The sequence below is a fragment of the Tamandua tetradactyla genome, chromosome 16, assembly GCF_023851605.1.
Source record: "Tamandua tetradactyla isolate mTamTet1 chromosome 16, mTamTet1.pri, whole genome shotgun sequence".
NCBI classification, from domain to species: domain Eukaryota; kingdom Metazoa; phylum Chordata; class Mammalia; order Pilosa; family Myrmecophagidae; genus Tamandua; species Tamandua tetradactyla.
Genome location: NC_135342.1, coordinates 26,926,370 through 26,951,124, shown reverse-complemented (window position 1 = coordinate 26,951,124; position 24,755 = coordinate 26,926,370). Strand labels below are relative to the sequence as shown.

General features: G+C 35.6%; 1 protein-coding gene across 1 annotated transcript in view; it reads left to right on the top strand.

The window, feature by feature from the left end:
• The window catches only part of LOC143660052 (uncharacterized), a 48,777-nt gene extending 32,993 nt beyond the window's left edge, over positions 1 to 15,784 (top strand). The window contains exons 2-5 of the mRNA XM_077133429.1: positions 1,910 to 1,963; positions 7,501 to 7,627; positions 7,921 to 8,013; positions 10,871 to 15,784. Of these exons, the coding sequence (XP_076989544.1) occupies positions 1,949 to 1,963; positions 7,501 to 7,627; positions 7,921 to 8,013; positions 10,871 to 12,360 (1,725 nt within the window). The 5' untranslated portion in view covers positions 1,910 to 1,948 and the 3' untranslated portion in view covers positions 12,361 to 15,784. The remainder of the gene's footprint in view (positions 1 to 1,909; positions 1,964 to 7,500; positions 7,628 to 7,920; positions 8,014 to 10,870) is intronic.
• The last annotated feature ends 8,971 nt before the right edge of the window (positions 15,785 to 24,755 follow it).

Here is a 24,755-nt window from a genome sequence, read left to right as displayed (position 1 = left end):
CTTAAATTTAAAAGGGGATATCTATATAATACATAAGAATAAACTCCAGGATAACCTCTCAACTCTGCAAAACCCATTTTTAAGATTCAGTTTCTCAAGAACCACTCCCAGTACCAAGCTATATTAGTCAGGGTTCTCTAGATAAACAGGACCAACAGGTAATATCTGTAAATATGAGATGTATGAAGGTGACTCATGCAACTGTGGGGATGTAGAGCCCCAAATCCATTGGACAGGCTGTGAAGTTGGCAGCTCCAATGAAGGGTATGAATGAACTCCACAAGAGCGGCTCACTGGCTGAAGAAGCAGTGAAAGAGTCTCTGTTCTTCCTTAAAAGTCTTCAACTGACTGGATTATCTCATTGTGGGAGATGCTGATGTAATCAGTTGGCTGATAATTTACTACACCAATCTTCTGGTTTATCAACCAGCCACAAAATATCCTTGCAGCAACAGGGAAGCCAGTGTTTGCCTGACCAGACAACTGGGATTCTTTACTTGGTCAACTTGACACCAGAACTTAACCATCACACAGATCATGAGGAACCATTAGAGAAAAGCAAATTGGAGGGACATTTTCCAAGGAACTGTCTTGTCATCATGAAAAGTGTCAAGATTATAAAAATCAGGGCAGGTCTGAAAAACTTTGGCTAAAGTGATTAAAGAGATACGATATCTATATGCAGTGACTGCTTGTGAACTATATTCTTCACTTCAGAGGACATTATTGGTACTATTGGTGAAACTTGAATGGGGTCTAATGAGTAGATATTGTTAATTTCTTTATCTTGGTACTTGTTATGTAGGGACATAACCGTTTGTGGGAAATGCGTATTAGTTTGTTTAGGAATTTACTTTCAAATGGCTCAGGTGGTTTTTATACTATGCTTACAATTTCTCAATTAGATAGATATGAGCAGTCTCACCACCCTACCCCTCTCTATGTGGGACATGACTCCCAGGGGTGTGGACCTTCCTGGCAATGTGGGACAGAGATCTTGGAATGAACGGAGACTCAGCATCAAGGGATTGAGAAAAACCCTAGAATGAGCTGAGACTTAGCATCAAGGAATTGAGAAAACCTTCTCAACCAAAAGGGGGAAGAGGGAAATGAGACAAAGTGTCAATGGCTGAGAGATTCCAAACAGAGTCGAGAGGTTATCCTGGAGGTTATTCTTATGCATCAAGTAGATATCATCTTGTTATTCAAGATGTAATGGAGAGGCTGGAGGGAACTGCCTGAAAATGTAGAGCTGTGTTCCAGTAGCCATGTTTCTTGAGGATGATTGAATAATGATACAGCTGTCACAATGTGACTGTGTGATTGTGAAAACTTTGTGTCTGATGCTCATTTTATCTACCTTGCCAACAAAGGAGTAGAACATATGGAATAAAAATAAATAATAGGGGGAACAAATGCTAAAATAAATTTAGTTTAAATGCTAGTGATCAATGAAAGCAAGGGGTAAGGGGTATGTTAGGTATAATCTTTTTTTTTTTTTCCTGTGTTCGTTTTATTTCTTTTTCTATTGTCTTTTTATTTCTTTTTCTGAATTAATGCAAATGTTCTAAGAAATGATGAATATGCAACTAAGTGATGATATTGTGAATTACTGATTATGTATGTTGTTTTATTTTGTTTCTTTATTTTTTTAATTAATAAATAAATTTTTAAAAAACCTTAGATGATAGATAGATAGATAGATAGATAGATAGATAGCGACAGATCGACGAAAAAGAAAAACAAAAGTATGAAGTGTTGATGTTAGGACATTTCTTTGAATTATACGTTTCATTTAGAAACCATTTTTTAAATCCACACTGAAGCCCCACAGCCTTAAATTTATCTGCTTGAATATTTGTAGCCTAACTTTTCTAAAGCTACTAAGTTTTTTTTTCTCATCTCTCAGGTTGGCCATCTCAGGACTCTATTCTCCTAGGAAAGAGAAATGACTAAATCCCACGTGAGTTTTAAATGATGTATTTATTTTACTTCCTTATTCTACAATGGGGTCAAGTGATTTATAATAGCCCCAGCAATATGATAATCAGGGGAAAGTTTCAATTAGGATATACAGAAATAACTTCATTTAGAATTGACCTTCAAATTTGAATCTAACCTTCATAAAAAAACACATTAGAATAAAAAGTTCAAAGTAACTTAATTTGTGTTGTCTGATGAAAAGGATGTTCAGTTTCTTAGCATAACATAAGTTGGTTTGATACTAACTTAACTTCACTAGCAGGCACATATACTTTTTCTGTGCCCCTCTGTCCCCCCACCATTTTTTGAGTATTCCTAGAATTAGTGGTGGTGAACTCCTTCAACTTTTGTTTATCTGAGAATATCTTAAACTCTCCCTCATTTTGAAAGATAGTTTCACTATATATAAAATTCTTGGCTGGCAATTTTTTTTCCCTTCAGCACTTTAAATATTTCATCTCACTGCCTTCTTGACTCCATGGTTTCTGCTGAGGAATTGGCAGTCTAATTGTTACTCCCTTATATGTAACACATTGCTTTTCTTTTACAGCTTTCAGAAGTCTAGCCTTGGTCTTTGCATTTGATGGTGTAATCAGTATGTGGTGGGGTATATTTTTCTTCATGTTTATCCTGTTTAGTGTTCTGAGCTTCTTGGAAGTGCACATTCATGCATTTTCTTAAGTTGGGGAAGTTCTCTGTTATTATTCCTTTGAATATTCCTTCTGCCCCCTTCTCTATTTTCCTACAGAATTCCCATTCTGTATATACTGGTGCGCTTGGTAGCGTCCCATGGCTAGCTTAAGCTATGTTTGCTTTTCTTTTTCTTTTTTCTTCTCCTCACCCTGCCTTATTTTAAGTTTCTTGTTTTCAGGTTCACTGATTCTTCTGCCAGCAATAGTCTGCTCTTGAAACTCTCCTGGGCAGTTTTTTTTTTTTTTTTCTGTTCATTTATTGTGGGCCTGTTTCTGTTTTTTACTCATTTCTTCCACACTGTACTTTTTTTTTTTTTTTTTTTTTTTACATGGGCAGGCACCGGGAATGAAACCCAGGTCCTCTGGCATGGCAGGCAAGCATTCTTGCCTGCTGAGCCACCGTGGCCCACCTGACACTGTACATTTTAATATTTTCAAAGATTAACTCTGTGGTTTACTCTTGAGAGTGTCCATTTCTGGTTCTGTAACCAACTGATGATAAGACAGACATATTTTTGAGCCTCAACCCTCTTATCTGAATGGTGTGTCCTAGATGAATGCAGTTTGCAGTGTTTTCCCTTTCTCTGTGGGCCTCTTTCTTATTTTGAGATTTTGCTTTTTATTCTTTTGGGGTGCCCCTGTTTACAGGAGTTTGGTTGTCCCATCTTCTTCCTAGGAGACAGACCGCCCTCTCCTGGGTTTTTTATGCCAGCAGGCCTTTGGTTTAGACTGTCCACTGCTATATATTTTTTTGCTCCTTTAGTTATCTCAGGCTGCTTTTTCCTAGGGGATACATTCTGGGAGTAGGGTCACCCTGAAGAGGACTTTCCTGAGTCAGTCTCTCTCAATCAAAACAGGGCCCACAAATGGGCTGCATACCAGTCAAACATGTCCTAGGGAGGGGATCAAGAAGGATATCAAGAGCTTCTCCGAAGTCTCCCCAAATCTGAGCTTTTGTGTACTGCCTAGCAAATGCAGCCCATCAGGTAACTGTATACCCATCCCAAACTCTGCAGATTCACAGTATCCTTAAATGTCCACCACTGCTGCTCCCCTTTGGGGCATGCTGAAACAGTGGCTATCCTCAGAGCTGTGACCTAGCAGCACAAATTTGGCAACTCAAAGCTGTGATCAGCGATTGCCCGTGCCGACCCATGTTCTTGGGGAAGAGGATTTTTATTTCCTTTTCTGTCACCAGTGAGCTATCTAGTGCAAGACCATGAATAGGTTGGGCACTGTTAGCTGCCTCATGGAGAAAGCAGTTTACAATTCTTTTCCATAATTTATCAGGCTCTTCCTCCTACTGTTCCCTAGATGCAATGATTGCCTGGCCTCCAGCATTTGAAAGTAGTTGTCTTAGACAGTTCCTGACTGATTAATAGTTGTTTTGTCTGAATTCTGAAGCTCCCTACTCCACTATCTTCTAAATAATTTTTTCTTTTTTACTTTATTGTATACATCTTGGAGAGAAAACAAACAGAAACTTTCTCTCTTTTTTTTTTTTTGTCTATGTTTCCATTAGCTACTTCTTATAATGGAGAATTCAAGAGCAGAGACTTAAGAATATGTACGTTTCCATACTGGCTCTGTCAGCTTCTAGCTGTGTAAATGAAACTGTTAATGCCTTAGTTTTCTTACCTTAGAATGAGGCTAAATCCTCAGATGGGAATTTTTTTAAATGATGTTGGATTCTGAGAGCAATGATTGATACTTAATACAATTAATACATTTAATATTGTTTGTTTTGCTTTGGCAAAGCTGACAAAATGCAATATACCAGAAATGGACTGGCTTTTAGCATTGGGTTTTTTTTTTAGTGTGCAGGTTTGAAACTATTATGTATCCTAGAAAAACCATGTTCTTTTAATCCTAATCCAATATTATAGGGTAGAACCTCTTGATTAGGTTGTTTCTATGAGGATGTGACATACTCAGTTGTGGATGTGACCTTTTGATTAGGTTATGTCCATGGAGAGATATGGCGCCCTATTGTGGGTGGGACATTTTGATTAGGTAGAGATGTTATTTCATCCATATAAGGTGGGTCTTAATTAGTTTACTGAAATCCTTTAATAGAGGAAACATTTTGGAGAACAGCAGTGTCCCCATATGCCTTCCCATAAGATGCTAAGCAAGCCAGAACCTGGAGAAAGCTGTCACGGAAAAGCTAAATGAGGGCCCACAGATGCTTGGAAAGGAAGCCACTGGAACCAGAAGCACAAAACAATGTAAATGACACCAGCGATGTGCCTTCCCAGCTAACAGAAAAATCCCAGATGCCATTCAGCCTTCATTTGGCGTCAAGGTATCTTTCTCTAGATGCCTTAGTTTAGACATTTTTAAGCCTTAGTATTGTAAACTTGCAACCTAGAAAATCTTCTTTATAACAGCTGATCCATTTTTGGTGTTTTGCCAATTTGAAAAGATTATGTGCCTGAGGAAAGCCAGGTTTTAATCCTGATCCATCTTGTGGAGGCAGCCTTTCTTTTATTCCCTATTCAGTACTGTAGGTTGGATATTTGATTACGTTATCTCCATGGAGATGTGGCCCCACTCATTCCAGGTGGGTCTTGATTAGTTTACTGAAGTCCTTTAAAAGAGAAAACATTTCAGAGAGAGCCACAAGAACCAGGAGAGCCCACGTAACCAGAGACCTTTGGAGATGAAGAAGGGATATGCCCCTGGGGGAGCTTCATGATACAAGAAGCTTGGAGAGAAAGCTAGCAGATATTGTCATGTTCGCTGTGTGCTTTTCAAGTTGATTGAGTTCATTGGCCTTTCTTGAGTGAAGATAATCTCTTGTTGGTACCTTAATTTGGACATTTTTATAGACATGCTTTAATTGGGACATTTTCATGGCCTTAGAACTGTAAACTTGTAACATATTGAATTTCTCTTTTTAAAAGCAGTTCCAGTTCTGGTATATGGTATTCTGATAGCTTGCAAACTAGAACATGTATATTGCATTCTGGCAACTTTAGCAAACTATGCTGGTTTAAAACTGTGGTGTACCTCAGAAAAGCCACATTGTTTAATCCTCATTCAAGATGGCTGGATGCTGTCTTTTTGGTTTCCATGAGATGTGACCCACCCAATTGTCACCTAATTTTTGATTAGGTGATTTCCACAAAGATGCATTTCCATACATTCAAGTTGGGTTTGCTTACTGGAGTTAACAGGGAACCATTTTAGAGAAAGCTTTGGTGCTGACAGATCCCACACATCCAGAGACTTTTGGAGATGCAGAAGGAAAATGCCCCCGGTGAAGTCCTTTGAAACAGGGAGCCAAAAATCAGATGTCAGCCATGTTCCTTCCGACCTGACAGCAGTGTTCTATTCCCATCAACCTTTCTTGAACCAAGGTATCTTTCTGTGATGCCTTGGTTTGGACATTATTATAGCCTTAGAACTGTAAACTTGTAACTTAGTAAGTTTCCTTTTTAAAAGCCATTCCTTTTCTGGTATATTGCATTCTTGCAGTTTTAACAAACTAAAACACAAACTAAAAAAATTAGCTTAAGATATCAATAGAACAATACTTTCTCTGAAGACCTGTGAGCAATGAGTCTGGGCTTCTCAGACAGAGAGACACATGGTGATGTCTGCTTGTCCTTCCCTCCCAGGTTTTGTTTCTTCAGTTTTTGACTTTTCCATCTATGGCTTTTTCTGTAAACTTCTCTGGGTGTTTCTCTTGTTTTGCTTCTGTAAATATTTTTGTCCTCTTATAAAGGACCACAGTAAGAGGAATAAAACCCACCTTGAATGACATGATGCACATCTCAGTTGAAATAACCTGATCAAAAATTCAAACCCAGCATATGTCTGTACTCAAAGGAAAGGTTTAAGAACACACTTTTCTTGAGTTCATAAATCCCTCAAACCATCAAAGTGTTCATTTAATATTTGCCTCATTTCTTTCTTAACAGTACATATGACTTTTTCTTTTATGTCATCTGGTTTTCTGTTAATTATGCAAGAAAGTCTACAAGGTATGGTTTATGTGATTGCCTTGCTTTCTTCTTCCCTTTGCAAGTCACATTTTTTCCTGTTTCCATGTCTTTTTCGTATTTATCTTTTTTTTTTTTGGTTTGTTCATTTTGTTTTATGAGGGAAGTTAAGATTTTTTCTTTATTACACAGTTCTTTTTAAAAATCGGAAATTTTATCCTTGGCTTCATCATATTGTTTTTTATGATGCTAATTAAAATCCTCTGACTACTTAAAAACTGTTTCCCATTAATGAATACTTTTTCTTTGCCTGTTTCTTAAGTGGTGATTGTCCCTACAATTCTGCTTATGACCTCCCTTCTCATCCCATTTTGCATATTTCAGTTATCACATCTTACTACAGTGGCTTCAGCTACTAGTTATAGTGGTAAGATTGTTAGACTCATTTCCATTTGAGTCCCTACTTTAGCTTTCTATGAACATATCTAAGAGTCTACTGGATATCTTTCCCTGATTTTCCATAAACCTTGAATTTTGCATGTCCAAACTCTAACTCTGTCTCTCCTCTACTTCCTTCTGCCTCCAGTACCAATTGCTATAAACTCCTATTGCTATCTATTCTACACCATCATTTCCCAATATAACATCTCCTCTTTCACATAGAGCAGATGATAGACATATAAATTGGCTGAAGCAATGGATAAACTGGCACTGAGAAAGTATTCTCGTATGACTTAATCTCTCTTAGAATATAAAGTAAAATTAGATACTTAGGCACTTACTATATACCATTTTATGAACCCTGGCCCTGAATACTTTCAGAAGCTGTCATCCTTAAAAGTACCACTCTTAAATTGATTAAGAATGTGTCATTACAGGCGAAAATAACATTTAAGGATGTGGCTATTGAGTTTGCTGAGGAAGAATGGCAACAATTGAAACCTGCTCAGAGGAATTTGTACAGGGATGTGATGCTGGAGAACTATAACAACCTGTTAACAGTGGGTAAGGATAATCTCTGTGAAAATCAAATTCTGCATTTCTGAAATGTGAGAGGTCCTTAAATTATAATAGCGAATACAGTCTTGAGGGATTTAAAGGTTCTTATTTCCTTTGTTCATATGATGTTACATGCTTCTACCATTGTTGCACTTTGAAGAAAACTTCATTTTGCATGCCCAGAAGTCAAACCTGACTCTTTACTCAAAGTCCTGAAATTCCCCATACTCAACCTAAATTCTATGATAGTTCTTTTTCCCCATCATTAATATCTGTGTCATATTTTCTTGGATAAACAGGCTATCAACTCATCAAGCCAGATGTCATTTTCAAGTTAGAGCAGGAAGAACAGCCATATGTTGTTAAAGAAGAGATATTAAGACGATGTTCAGGTGAGTAAGCAAGGCATGTGTGACTTGTGCAAAGTCACATGTTCTCAGAGGATGGTGCATGTTTTAGGTTCCTTGCTGCTAAAGTAAATATCACACAGTGGGTTGGCTTAAACAATGAAAATTTACTGCCTCGTGGTTTTGAGACTAGGAGAATTCGAAAATTCAGATGCTGTCAAGGCCATGCTTTCTTTTAGAAGACTGTGGCATTCTCATGTTGGCTGCCAATAATCCTTGGGCTTTGACCTTTCTGTCACATGGCAGTGCACATGGCTGCCTCTCTTGGTCTCTTCTTTCTCTTCCAAGTTTCATTGACTTCCACTTTCTGGTTGCTTCCTGTAGTTTTCTCTTTGTGTCCTGAATTTCATTCTGCTTAAAAAGCCTCCAGTAATAGGATTTTGCTGGGCCACACTTTAAGTGATACAGTTTCATACCCACAATAATGAATATGTAGTGCTAAGCCACCACAGCACCTCTGAAATATTTTTAAGGTGATTTTCTTAAAGGTTGTGATTTTCTTTATATTAACTGTCACATGGAAGACCATTCCCAAGATATATAGATATTTATTATATATCAGTTCTCTCTTTTTACTCAAATTTAAAGAATTACCTATTATTCTTCTTATATTCTGAATGCCAAATCTCACTTCCATTGCAACTTTTTTTCATGGGTATTTTCTCTTTTACTTTCACTGTCATCTTCACATCCTCATGCATTCAATCTTTCAGAGATCTATAGTCTTTCTAAATCTATCTTTGACATTTAGGTTCTATATGAAGTTCAAAACCTTTAATGACTTCTGTCACATATGAAAACACTGCATTTACTCAACTCAGTTCACAAAGCAAAGCACTTCTAATTCTTGGCAGACTGGCTGAATTCTTGCGCTTTCCTTGAGGGTTTAGCCAGTCTTGCACTGAGCTTAGTGATAAACCCGCAGTGAAATCTTAGGGTCTTCTAGTCTCTTCTGGCAATTTATCTTGCCTACAGCATGCTTGTGACTTTCTAAATTTTCCTTATATACACATGCACACCTAATTGGCCCCCTTTCCAAAGAAACTCTCCAAAGCCTTTCTGGCTGGGTGCTATGTACTCTATCAGATGACTCAACTGTAATTATTCAACATAGGTAGGTGGAGTTTGAGCCTTCCTTTACATGTTTTCACAGCCATACCTGCCACTTTTCCACACTGCATGAGTTCTGTGATACGCAAGTCCAAGTTAAGCATCAGAAAGGTTGTAAGATATACTCTAATTTGTGATAAGGTACACTTTGCTCACTCTGGAAGTAGGGACAAATGACCTGTACTGGGTGCATAGGTGCATTGGTTGTCATCTTAATAGACTGCATCACAGGGTTGGCATAAAAGGTAGTAAAAGCATCAATTGATTTTTCTGCTCTTCTACAGGTTGCCAGTTTTTTTGTTTGATATTTGCTTGCTTGCTATAAAATCTTTTATTGTTTTCCAGAATTCTGACAGTTTCTGCTTGATTTCAGTGTTTCTGGAATAGGATGGGATTTTTGAGCTTCCTACATCTTACTGATCTCATTTTCATTGTTTACTCTGTTTTTTAAGCTCTCTTTTTTTCTTTGCTTTGGACAGTTTTCTGATTTCCTTACCCAACTCTCATTTCTTTTTTTGTTATTGGCAATTTAGAGATTTCTCCCAAATGTTTGGTAATCCTTGCCTGTTCATTTATCTGTAAGTATGACACTCAAAGATGTGATTTGAGCTGTGTGTCTGGGTAAGACGCATATCAACTAATGGGCCTGGTGTAAGTGGGTAGGAACTGGCATTTTCAGGTAGGGTTGAAGGAGTTTGCAAGTATCAGTACATCTGTGTCATTTTATCTGAATCTATTCAATTTATTCTGAAGAGTTCTCCCATCTTTAATACATAGGGACATTTCTGAGTGTTAGTATTGTGAGGGGTGACAAGAAGGACTAGAGGACTGAGGAGTCTCACCATTCATTATGTAAATTTTTACTTAATCTTTCTGTTTTCTTTCTTTCTTAGAGGCTTTACCTGAAACAGAGGCTTTACCTGAAACCTTCATTTTCCCCATGAAATGTAACTTCCATTTCCTAGTGTGGAATGTTAGTAACTGTGGGCTCTGTTAGGTGAATGATGTAACTGCTTCATGTACAATTTTTCGGAATACCTTCATCTTTCACCTTTTGAGGTACTTTGTTCTACCCATTCCTGAGGCCTTCTTACTTTTGTGCCACAAGTCAGTGTTTTGACATTTTTCCTTAAAAGTACTTTCATTTAAATCCTCTCTCAGCTTTTCTGTCCATAGAGAGTCCTCCTTCAATTTTCCAGGCTCCAAAAATATGAAAAAGGTCATGTATTTCTGTGCTTTCAGCAGTTATCTTTGCCCTTGTTGTTCTATAACCTTCTTATCTCTTCTCTTATTTTAATAAAATTTTTGGGTGTTTGAGGAAAACAGTGCATGTTGTTCAATTTGTTATGTTTATTGCATGATTTGTTTTTTAATGAATCATCTGATCATTCTACTCTTTGCAGTCATCCTGGATGGATTCTTCTGATTATGTATAATTTTAGCTCTTATTCTTATATCTGTTTTTTTGATCTGCTCATTTCCTTGATTTCTCCAGTATGCAGTCACATCAAAAGCATTCAAAGATCCTTTTGATTTATAAATGTTAGGTTTTCTACTCTTAAATTTTCTTATGGCTTTTACTACTGAAAACCAGGCAATCTCAACTAAATTTGCACTTGGGATTCCTTTCATATTGGTTTCCTAAAACCAAAGAATTGATCCACATTAGCTTATTTCTAAAATTTTATTACTAGTATAATGCTAGAAATGTTTATTTTTCATTTCTTTTTAGAAAAAGACTGGGAAACTGGTAAAGCGATGGAGAGAGAACAACAAGGATTTGTGAAAAGAGTTGCAGTAATGCTTGAGAAAGCCTTGCCTGAGGAAAAAGGGAGTGAATTTGAAAAAGTTGGAAGAATATCTTCTCTGAACTCAGAAATTACTTTTACCAGGAAATGCCTCTATAAATGTGACTATTTTGGAAAGAGTATGAAACATAATTTAGACCTACTTAATCATGATAGGGGCCAGGAGAAGAAACATCATGAATATAATAAGTCTTGGAAATGTTACCCAAGCTCATCCTCTATGGTAGTAGCTCCCTTTAAGTGTACTCAGTGTAGAAAAGGCTTCATTCAGGAGTTGGACCTCATCAGACATTTGAGAATTCATAGTGCAGAGAAACTTTATGAATGTTATGAATGTGGAAAAGCCTTTATCCGGAAGACATGCCTTAATTCACATAAGAAAATTCATGCAGGAAAGAAGCCTTATGTATGTAATGAATGTGGAAAAGCCTTCATTCAAATGCACAACCTCATTAGACATCATAGAACTCACACAGGAGAAAAACCCTATGCATGTAAGGAATGTGGGAAAGCCTTCCGCCGCAAATATAATCTCATTGAGCATGAGAATATTCATACTGGGCAGAAACCTTATGGATGTCCTAATTGTGAAAAAGCATACAGATACAAGAAAAACCTCATTGTGCATTTGAAAGTTCATACTGGAGAGAAACCATATGAATGTAAAGAATGTGGAAAAGCCTTCTCTCGGTTTTCATCTATCACTGCACACATAAGAAGTCACACAGGGGAGAAACCCTATAAATGTAATATATGCGGAAAAGCTTTCTCTCAGCACTCAACATTTACTTCACATAGGAGAAATCATACAGGTGAAAAACCTTATGAATGTAATGAATGTGGGAAGGCTTTTTCTCAAAAAGGATCTCTTATTGTCCATGAGAGATATCATACAGGTGAAAAACCTTATGAATGTAATGATTGTGGAAAATCTTTTATTCAGGTATCAAGCCTTATCATACACCAAAGAGTTCATACTGGAGAAAAACCTTATACATGCAAGCATTGTGGAAAAACATTTAATAATAAATCAGGTCTCACTGAGCACGAAAAAATGCATTCTGCAGAGAAACCTTATGAGTGTTCTAATTGTGAAAAAGCATTCAGATATAAGAAAAACCTCACTGAGCATCTGAAAATTCATACTGGAGAAAAACCTTATGAATGTAATGAATGTGGGAAAGCCTTTTCTCGAATTTCATCCCTTTCTATTCATATAAGGAGTCACACAGGGGAGAAACCCTATGAATGTAATGAATGTGGGAAAACCTTCTGTCAAAGCTCAGCACTTATGACACATAAAAGAAGTCACAGAGGTGAAAAGCCATTTAAATGTAATGAATGTGGGAAAGCTTTTACTCAAAAAGCTTCTCTTACTGCACATTTGAAACGTCATGCAGATGAGAAACCATAGTGTAATGTATATGGAAAAGCCTCTCAAATTTCAACCCTTATTTTATACATGGGGACAGTTACAGGTGAGAAACCTGTGTATTGAATAAGGAATCTTTTCAGTCATAATATTTGTCTCATTAGACAATAACAATTTGAATGCATTGAACATCAGAAAATGATAGAGATTTACATTTCATACCTCATAAAAAAAAATCCATGCTACACCAAAATACTACAGAGGTGCTAAAGCCTTAAGCAAACAATCAGAATTTGTGAAGCCCAAAGAGCTTCACACTGCAGAAAAAGATCATAGGTAACAATGGAAAAGCCTGTACCCACAAAACTTACAGCAAGCATTGTATTTAATAATGAAACTCAGAAGCAGGAGTATTATCAGAAGCAGGAATATTAATGTCATATTAATATGCAGCCACATGATGGATGCATACCTACTATCACTACTGTTGACAATAGCATTGGATGTTTTCATTTTTGAAAGGGACAAGAGAAAATACCTAGGTACAAGATGGGGAAGAAATAGGTGGAGGGGACAGCATAGAAGTCAGATTTCTTTGAATGTAATGTTTTATAGTTTTAACTTTGGACATATGTAAATATGTTATATAAATATTTTAATTATAAAAATTAAATACAAAAAAAATAACTTTGCTTAAAAATCAAAAATGTAAAGGAAAAATAGAACCGGCCTTACAACTGGTGGCATAACCATTAAAGGGAATGATCTCAAATAATTTTCAAATAGTATTTTAACTGTGCGTTAAAGACTACCAAGAAACAAACAAAAACCTACCAAAACATTATTTCAAATTCTTTTAAATAATTATATACATGTTGATGATCTTTTCTTAGAGTGTTGTTTGTATAATGTGGGGATAAATAGATTGTCATTCCCAGTGTCAGTGCTAACTGAGAGAAAATGGGTACACATGTAAGTTTTTTTAAGGGTTAAATAAAAACCAATAGATGTAAATTTGAATTGGAAGTATTTGTATGAACTTATGCTACAGTTATCTTTTTAAAACATTAAATATTTCTCAGCTCTGCTCACATAAAGGCCTAGAAAAAATGACTTACCTAATAGCACTCAACACAATACTGAGCATACAGTTTATGGCTTTCGTATACCATTTCTCATTAAAAGGAATCAATCAGCTACTATTGGAAAAACAATGAACGCCAGGTTTCAGACAAAGAATGTACAAGATGAGCCTGGGACATCATTTCGTACCAGATAGAAAGGAAGCTATCAAAAACTTGTACTACTAAAAATATATAAAAGCCTTCTTGAAGATGTACCCACTGTGTATTTTGAACATCGATAATGATTACAAATACATTGGACTGCAAAACATCAAATGTGTGTAAGTCCCATAATTTCTTAATTAAATCAAAAGAAAAAAATCTTTTTTGTTACTGGTGGAGTATGCTAGTGAATTAGGCAAGCAAATGAAAAAATATCCTACCTTTGTAATTTTAAAGGTACAGAAAAAGTTATGAGAGGAAACTTCTGTTTATAATACTGTTCCAGCTAATCAGGAACTATTAATGTAAAGGCAGCATTTACTTGAACCGTTTTATGCTTTGGGTTTTATATGTCATATCTTGTTTCTGTCACTCTTTTACCTTTTTAATTACCCTTAGTGATTACTCTTATTCTTCATTTCTACCCTGTCCTCCAAATCTCTCTCTCTTTTCCTTTCAGCTTGCAGAACTCCCTTTAGTATCAGCAGTCTGAGAAGGACATCAAGAAAATAATTCCATTTACAATGGCAGCTAAAAGAATCAAGTATCTACAAATTAATTTTACCAAGGATTTAAAGGACCTGACCTGAGAAAACTACAAAACATTTCTATAAAAAAATCTGCGAAAAATAAATGGAAGGACATTCCATGTTCATGGATAGAAAGACTAGATATCATGAAAATGCAAGACTAGATATCATTAAGATGTTGATTTTACCCAAATTGATCTACAGATTCCATACAATACCAAAATTCCAGCAGTCTACTTTCCAGAAATGGAAATGCCAAATAGCCAAAAATATCTCAGAGAAGAATGAAGAATGAAGTTGGAGCTCTCACACTCCCTGACTTTAAAGCATATTAAAAAGCTACAGGAATCAAAACAGCATGGTACTGCCATGAAGACAGACATACTGATCAATGGAATTGAATTGAGATTTCAAAAATAGACCCTCATATTTATGGAATTGATTTTTGAGAAGGTTGCCGAGTCCTCAACTGGGACACAACAATCTTTTCAATAAATGGTGATGGGAGATCTGGATATCCATAGCCAAAAGGATGAAAGAAGACCCCTAACTCACACCTTATACAAAATTAACAAAATGGATCAAAGACCTAAATATTAGAGCCAAGTCCATGAAACCTCTAGAAAATGCAGGAAAAGATCTTAAAGGTATTGTGGTGGGCATTGGTTTCTTCAACTTTATATCCAAAGCACATGCAACGACAACAAAAATAGATAAATGAGACTTCCTCAAAATTGTGTATACCATTGGCATCAAAGGATTTTATAAAGAAGGTGAAAAGGCAGCCATCTTAATAGGAGAAAATATTTGTAAACCACATATCCAATAAGGGTTTAATATCCAGAATATATAAAGAAGTCCTACAACTCAACAATAAAAAGACAACACAATTTCAGAATGGTTACAAGACTTGAATAGACACTTTTCCAAAGAGGAAATACAAATGGCTAAGAAGCACATGAAAAGATGCTTAATGTCACATGCTATTGGGGAAATACAGATCAAAACCACAATGAGATAACATACAGATAAAAACCATCTACTACAATGGCCACTATTAAACAAACAAAACTAGAAGTGACAGCAAGGTTGATAAATTGGAACACTTTTTCACTGCTGGTGGGAATGTAAAATGGTATGACTGCTCTGGAAGACAGTGGTTCCTCAGGAAGCTAAGTATGGAGCTGCTGTATGATCTGGCAAACCTATTGTTAGGTGTATACAAAGAAGAACTGAAAGCAAGGATGGAAACAGATGCTTGCTCTCCATTGTTCATAGCAGCATTATTCACAATTGCCAAAAGATAGAGACAACTCAAGTGTCCAGCCACAGATAAGTGGATGAAGAAAATGTGTTATATACATGCAATGGAATATTCATCTGCAAGGAGAAATGAAATGCTTAGGTATGTGACAACATTGATGAGCCTTGAGGATATGTTGAGTGAAATAGGCCAGACACACAGACAAATAATTTATGACCTTAGTAGTATGAACTCATTATAATGAGCAAATTCACAGAATTAGTATCTAGAATATAGGTAATCAGGAGATAAGATGGCATAGTGAATGGGGAGGTGATGCCTAATTTGTGCAGAATTTTTAATAAGATTAATTGTAAATGGAAATGAATAAAGGTGATGGTAACACATTATCATGAGTGTAATTAACAATGCTTTTGTGTGATTATGGTTGAAATGGGAAGGTATGTGTTGGATATGTCACTAGAGAGGAAGCTACAGGATGAAACATGGGACTGAAACAGTGAATCCTGTTGAGGACAATGAATGTGGTTAATAGTACAAATAGAAGACTGAACTTACATAAACTGGAAAAACACATGTCATTGTTACAAAGTGTTGATAATAGGGTGGCATATGGGGAAAAAATAATAGACCTAATGCAAACTATGGCACTTGTTAGTAATATTTTAATATTCCTACATCGACTGTTACAAAGTTACTGCATCAGTGCTAAGTGGCAATAATGGGGGGGCATGCAGAGTATGGGGTTTTCTTCATGGAGTAATGAGATATTCTAAAATCGATTGGGGTAATGCATGCACAACTCTGATTAACACTGAGAACCATTGATTGTACATGGTGAATGGACTATATGGTGAGAATAAAATAATTTTTTTAAATGATAAAATATCACTATTTTGCAACCCTATTTAAATTAATAGATCTGGGCATTGATTATGAACATCAACTAACATCAGAAAAAAAGTTGCAACCAGACATTGCATACCTCCTGTCTGAAGAAGAGAAAACCAGTATGAAATTGGTCCAAAGCAATTTGGATTTCTATACTACCTTGTAGGAATTTAAGGGCCTTGAACATCAACTTCCCAATCTGACCCAAAGCTCAGGAGGACTTTGAAGATGTGACAAACTCTCTATTGGCCAACCTTGAACCTGAAGTCTTCCTACATGGCTACTGAACAAAATTCCCAGAAAGATTCCATAGCCCCTCATCTTTTCTCCTCAGAAATGTTAAGAATCTGAGCAAGTTGACTCTCACCCTGCCACACAATTCCTTTAATCTCTACCAGAAGATCCATTCCAAAAGGACAGAGGAAAGATCAGAGGGGAAAAGAGAAATAACTTTTCCTACTAGAGGAGTGGAGTAGGGACATCTCATCAAAAAGAAATGCTTCAGAGAATGGCAGTAAAGCTGAAATACTTCTACCTCAACAAGTCTTATGTGTTTGAAAGGGAACTAGCAAGCACTTGATATGAGAGAGTTCAGAACGGATCAAGAAATAAATCGTTCAGATGTGGCTGTCTTTTTCCCTGTACCATAGTTAGGGCTTTCTTCTGAGAATGCTAGAATGGGAATTAATTATGATGTGGAGTCAATTTAGCCAGAACAGTCACGCTAGTACTTTTCTTTCTGGCTAGTAATTTTAAGATCACTATGAAGCAGGCTGTGAAACCTGTGTGCTATGACAGACTATAGGTCCTTAGGCCCTAAGAGTTCTGTGATAAAAATTGTCTTCCTAGAATCCTATGTTGACACTAGTTTGTAAGAAAACTGTATAGTTTGAATGCCTTCTGATTTCTAAACTTTTCTACTTTTATTGTATAGAACTTATTAAAATTGAAATTCAAGTCCCATTTATTAACTCTTTGTACACTTGTTCCTTCTAGCTACGCATTCAGTGATTCAGTAATTTTTCTCACTACATTTCAAGGATATAAATACCCAGCATTCCAATATTTGTGATGTAGTTCATTGAGAAGGAACTTTACACATTTAGATAAGGTTAGAAACAAGGGGACAGGTAGATTTTTACATCTGTCAACTTGGAAGAGATATCAAATATGGATGTAGGGAAAAATTATAAATAGAGGTAGAAGAGGGAAGTGGAGTTTAGGAGGAGGAGTTGAAATAATATCATAATGATAGGTAATGCAAAGGGTCAATGCCATCCAAAGTGTTTATTTCCATTGTTTTCCTTATGATGATGATGTACACAGACCTGACTTTCTTTGTTGGATTCAGTAGACTTAGAAAACTTGTTTGCCCTCCAACTAGTACATGATATTCACTAAAAACAAAACTTTAAAAAAATCAGGAACCTAAGAGAAAAACAGCTGGAGAATTGGAGTAAGGAAATGCCTTGCTGAAGATATGGGTTGGGTAGATCAGAATCAAAAACATTTTGGTGTTCAGAATGCAGTAAGAGCAGAGAGGCAACTAAGGAGAGCTGTATATGTGTATGTAACATGATGCATGCCCTGGAGAACTGGTTGCAACAGAAATGGCAAAGATCAATAGTAGAGACGTATAATGGGATACGAAGGAATCTGAAAGTGTCCTCTTAAATTACATGGCAATAGCCCCCCATGCTACCAAATTAGGGATTCTAATGAAATACCCATATTCAAACCATCCTGGTCCAGCAGTATGGACAAATATGGGGCAATCATGTTTTTGTTGACTTGCAAGTTTTGGTAGGAAAGCCATGTTGACTTTCTGTATGAGAATTGCTTTGACCTAATAAAAAAACTTGCAGTCAACAGAAACAAATAATCAAATTTGAATCTGACTAAATCTAGAGCATATTGCTAATTTGAAAGAAATGCCATGGGTATAATGACATGATAATACTATAGGAACATAATTATCAAAATCCAGACTGGGAAAATGGAGTACTAACAATCTGGTTTCTTAAGTAAATTTCAAGGTGAAAAAAGGGTGGAGGAAGAACCAAATGCAACTTGTATATCTTATTTGAAATCCTTATTCAAATCTATATTAACAAAAGACATTTATGAGGCAGTTGGAAATGTGAAAAGTTGGATATTTTACATTAAGGATTTATTGTTACGCTTAGGTTTTGTAACAGTGCCATAGTTTTTCTGGATAATATAACCTGAAATCTATTTTTAAAAAGTAGTAGAGATTGACAAAATTGTTAGGAATTGGGAAACCAAATTCTAAAGAAAAATTTATTAAAATGTATGTAGTATTTAAAATTGCTTGTACCTTGGACATTCGCTAATCCACTTAAATTTGGGGATGTTCTGTCAGCCTTTTCATGATAAAACAAGATTATGTGGATGCACAGAATGGGGAATTTAACAGATCCTCTGTAAAACAGATACCCACAATCCTATACTTACAGAACAGGGTCTCGACTTTAGAAGGTTGTCCTATGCATTACAGAATGTAACAATATCCCTGATCTCTAACCACTAAGTACCAATAGAATTACCTCAGTTGTGAAAAATAAGCTGTCTTCAGACATTGCCAAATGTGCACGAGGAGTCAAAATCTCCTCCAGTTGAGAATCACTATTATCAAGATAAACTTTGGCTCAGCACCCCAGGGCAAGGCAGGAATGTAACGGATGCCTTAAGATGGCTTGGAATAAAAGAAAAAGGGGGAAAATCAGAAAATAGACCAAGAAAGGAAAGAAAAAGAAACTATAGAAACAAAAATTGGAAAACAAAATAAGATAAACATAAACAGAAATTTATCAGTTATGTTAACCAAATAAACAAGCCATTTAAAAGACAGATTGAATAAAAAATCCCATTATATGTTGCTTATGAAATACATCTAAATCATAAAAATGGAGAAAAGTTGAACGTGAAACTGAAAGATAAGAGACAATGCTAATACTAAACAAAGAAAGTAGATATATCTATGTTAATATCAGGCAAAATATTTAAGGCAATGAGCATTAAGAAGGATAGACAATGAACATTTCAGTAGTGGTTTGAAACTATTTACCCAATTCCATTCCCATGAATGTGTACCACACCACTGATACCTACTGATGAGGTTATTGATGAGGCTATTTTAGTTAAGATGTGACCCACCTCAATTGTGATGGGTATCAAACTCTTCTAGAGTCCTTTATAAGAGAATGAAATTTAGACAGAAAGCCATGGAAGCAAGAAGCTGCAAATGAAACCCAAAAGGGAAGGCAGAGACCGGCAGATGCCACCATGTACCTCACAAATGTGGTAGAGGATCAAAATGTCACTGGTCTTTGGGAAGAAAGTATAGCCTTGATGCCTTGTTGTGGACATTCTCATGTCCTCTAAACTAATAAATTCCTATTGTCTAAAGCCAATCAATTTCATGGTATCTCCTTCAGCAGCCTAGGAAACTAAAATTAATGATAAAAGTTTCAGTTCACCAGTAAGACGTATCAATGAAGATTTTTGAGTTGTATAGAAAACAAAATATTGGTATGGAAAAATGGAGAAATTCACAAAAATAGATTTTCAAGTTCATTATTTCAATATTTCTTGGTAATTAATAAAACAAGTAGACAAAAATATTAGTTAAAATGAATAAATTTTATGCAACATGATTAATACCTTGGATCGAATGGAATAATCCAGAAGACTGTACATAATAACTACAGTACACTTTTTTATTAGATCTATGTTTACTTCATTAATCACCAAATAGTAAATGAGTAAAATTAAATTTACCATTTGATTCATACATTTTTTAATCTTTTTTTTATTGTATAATATACACACAAAGCAAAGAAAGAAAAAAGCAATAGTTTTCAAAGCACTCTTCAACAAGTAGTTACAGGACAGATCCCAGAGTTTGTCATGGGCTACCATATCATTATCTCAGAGTTTTCCTTCTAGCTGCTCCAGAGCATTTGGAGGCTAGAGGAAATAAATATTTTCTTTAATCATCACAGTCAACTTTTCTTTTTTGTGAAAAATAACATATGTACAAAAAAGCAATAAATTTCAGAGCACAGCACAATAATTAGTTGTAGAACAGATTTCAGAGTTTGGTGAAGGTTACAATTCCACAATTTTAGGTTTTTACTTCTAGCTGCTCTAAGATACTGGAGACAAAAAGAAATATCAATTTAATAATTCAGCAATCATATTTGTTTGTTAACCCCTACCATCTCTGAATAACTCTACCATCATCTTTGATCTTTCTATTCCACTCTTTAAGGTTATTTAGGCTATGACCCCTCTAATTTTTTCACGTGGGAAGGGGCTGTCAATAATATGGGGTAGGGAGAAAGAACTATTTTGATGCTCTGGAGAGGCTGGGCCCTCTAGGTTTCAGGACTTATCTGGTCCAGGGACCCATCTGGAAGTTGTAGGTTTCTGGAAAGTTACCCTAGTGTATGGAACCTTTGTAGAATCTTATATATTGCCCTAGATGTTCTTTATGATTGGCTGGAATAGTTTTGGTTGGGGGTTGACAAGTTTTGATAGTTATCAATGTCTAACTGAAGCATGTGTTAGAGTGACCTCCAGAGAAGCCTCTAGACTCTATTTGAACTCTCTCACCCATTGATACTTCATTAGTTACACTTCTTTTCCCCTTTTGGGCAGAAGGGCCTTGTTGATCCCATGGTTCCAGGACTGCACTCACCCCTGGGAATCATCTCCCACACCACCAGGGAGACTTTTACCACCAGGAGGGAAGGGTAATGATTTCACTTAAAGTTGGGCTTGGAGAGAGTGAGGCCACATCTGAGCAACAGAAAAGGTCCTCCAGAAATGTACAGTACCTTTTCTTTGACACACACATGAAACATTTGACACACTTCATCTACCACTTCATAAAGCAGGTATCATGAGATTTCAAAGGACGGAAGTCATTCATATGGAGCCCATAAACTGACAATTAACCTAGAAATAAGTGAAAGTGAAAGGAAAGGAAAAGTGAATAAAGCCAGGCAGGCATGAAGAGGAAACAGAAAAAGAAAGAAATGGAGGGAAGGAGGAAAAAAGGGCGAAACTAAACGTTAAGAAACCTTTAAATAACCAATGGAAATTAGAAAATATTATAAACTAACTATAATCAAAAACATAATAAAACCCATTGGATGTAGCAAAAGCACAACTTAAAAGCTAAATGTATATCCAAATATACATACTTTGTACAAGAATGAAGATTGACTAGATAAGCAACATTTTATGAAGTTAAGAAAAACCCAAAGAAAGTAGAGGATAATAAATGATCAAAATAAAAGCAGAAATTAATTAAATGCAAAATAACACAAGAGAAGATCCAGTCAAAATTGGCTCTTGGAAAAGACTAATTGCTATACTTCTGATGAGACTGATGAAAAATTAAAGACAGAGCAAATAATAGCACAAACAACAATAGTAACATCCCTATAGATTCTAGCTTCATGTGTTAAAAGTATCACCACTGGGTATTTAACATTGTACCAAAGTACATAACCAGTGGAGTAAAGCAAGAAAATAAAGGAAAAAACAACCATAATTATTCATACATAATAAGGAAAATCTAGAACAAGCAGTAAATTATTAAAATTAATGAGAAGGCAGATACAAAATAAAAATATAATTTGTGTTCTACTACCAAACAAAAAATGATAAATGAATTAAATAGTAAAAAAGTGAAAAGACAGGTACCATTTAAAATAACGAAAATAAAAATAGATGTAAAAGATTTCTATTGGACTAATTCAAAACTTTATTAAGACATAATCCTACATAAATGGAGAGACAGTCTATGCTTATGGATTAGAAAAATCAATATTATATGTATGTCATTTCTCAAACTTATTTATACATTCAAAGCAGTATCAATCAAAATCCCAACAAAGTTTTTGAGGAGGCCTTGTGAAACAATTACAAGAACAAGAAACCATGACTATCATAACATTCTTAAATAAAAAGAAGGTGGGGCCAGTGTGACCGTGGCTCAGTGGCAGAATTCTCGCCTGCCATCCAGAGACCCAGGTTCAATTCCCAGTGCTTGCCCATGTAAAAAAGAAAGGAAGAAGAAAGTGGGGAGGTTTTGCTACTAGATAGTAAGACATATCATAAAGCAATTATAAATAAAATAATGTGTTATTAGCACAGGGTGAAAAAATGGATGAACAGAAGGAAGTCCAGGAATACGCCAACACACACATGGACATATTTGATAAAAGAACTTTTAATCAGTGGGGGAGAAAATGAACTTTACAGTAAGTCTTGCCAAGACAATTATTAAATACTGGACCCCTATTGTACATAAAAAACCTAAATGTTAGAAATAAAATTGAAAAACATCTAGAAAATAAAATAGGAGAATATATTCATGAATTTATGGTAGGATAAAGGAGCAACCAGAGGTGGATGTGGAGCAACCAGAATTCTCACATACTGTTGACTGGGGTGTATCATGGTACAACCACTTTGAAATAGATTTGGCATTATCTAATAAGTTTAGAGATACACATGCCTTCTGACCTTGCGGTTATTACTCCTAGCTAGATTACCTTAGAGATATACCTAGATGTATACCTTCTCAGGTACACCAGTAAATATGTACCATAAAGTTCATAGTACCCTTATTCATAACAGCCAAAATTAGAAAAAACAAAAAGTTAAGAATAGACCGATTAAGTTAATTTTGGTATATGTGAAAAATAGAGTTCTTAAATGAATACACTACAGTTCATACCAGCTTGATCACTTTCACAAATATAATATTGAGTTAAAGGAGCAAGTCACAAAAGAATACATATAATATCATCCCTTTCATTAAAAATTCCTCGGGTTAATTTCCTGGTGCCTGCCTACACAAAAAAAAAATTTCTTAAACAGATAAAGTTAGACACTATCCTATTTAGAAGTGCATACATACATGGTAAATGTATATGTGCATGAAGGTCTTCAGGACTGCTACCAATGTTCTATTTCTTTTTATGAATCATTTACCAAAGCTGTATATGTTTCATGTACTTTTCTGTATAGGTTATTATAAAATATAATTGTTTTAAAATCATATGCTTAATATAGCTTTACTTTTTCTAAGAAGTAGCATTGCTCACTAAATGAAAACTCGACACATAAGAAGATTGGACTCCCTGAATACTGTCCTTAAGAATCCAGAGTAAATTTGAAACCTGTTGTTTGTTTTTCTCTTCCTTTAACTGACAAAGTTTGGTCCAGAGTGAGTAGTAGAACAAGAAGTAAAGAGATGTCACTCCATATAGAGGATTAAACTAATATATCCAAATTGCTGAATGAATCTGACATGAACTAGGGACTGGGTGAAGTTTTCTATGTCAAAAATATGAGCTATCCAAGCAATTCAATGTCCCAGCATTTTGGGGGTCAGGGTATAAAATTATCCTGGGATCAAGAAAAGACAGAAAGGACTATAACTGCAATTGAATGAGGTAAGAGAGAATGATAGGTGAGCAAGTATAAGTAGTTTGTGGCTATTAAGGAGAGAAGAGAATGTAGGTCAAGCAATAACTTTTTAAAAATATAGTAGAAATAAAAAAGAAAAAAGAACTAAAGAAAAATTAAAAAGTAAAAATAGAGTAGACATCGCAAGACATTGAAGTGATAAAAGAACGGGTTATGAGGTATCTATCAAAGAGTGATGTTTGAAGAAGAGATTTAGAGATGGTAATGACAAGGTTGTGTATATCACTTATGAGAGTGAATAGGTGAAAGAATTTGGAAATATGCTCAAAGAATTGAGAATTAAGATGTATTATTATAAGAATGTTGAAGAATATTATAAGAACGTCAAAAATGATTAGAGGTATAGTGAATGAGAGAAAGTCACTTGGACAAGTATTCTACTCTTTAGTCACCTGAGCAGAGCATGAAGGAAATCATTACATGATAGGAAATCAGTACATGAAGACATAATGGATGGTTCTGACTTTGATGAGCTATAAAGAATCTGAGGTTTTGAATAAAAGAGAAAATAAAATTTCCCTTCTCAACAATTCCCAACCATACCATGAAATGGGACTAATCACATAAAAAAATTGTGGGACACTCATCACCTTCCATTACTTAAACTTTCCTATCTTTCCAGTTTAAAACTCTACTCATTAGACATTAACTCCCCATTCCCCATGCAACCTGGCACTGTCAACGTGTACTCTAATTTCTGTCACTATGAGTATGCATATTCTCTGAAATTTTCTTTGTGGTTACCATTGGCTTAAATATTTTTCTTCTTTTTTAATGCAATTTTACATCTTCCCCCACGGTGGTTCTGATACATCATAGCTCAGTGTAAGAAATTAAATGGGAATTTTGGGTTGATATTTTGCAGAAGCTGCCATTACAGTGTTAATGAGTTGACCATAAGAGAAGGAAGTCTGTGAAGCCGTTGCTGCAGCTGCA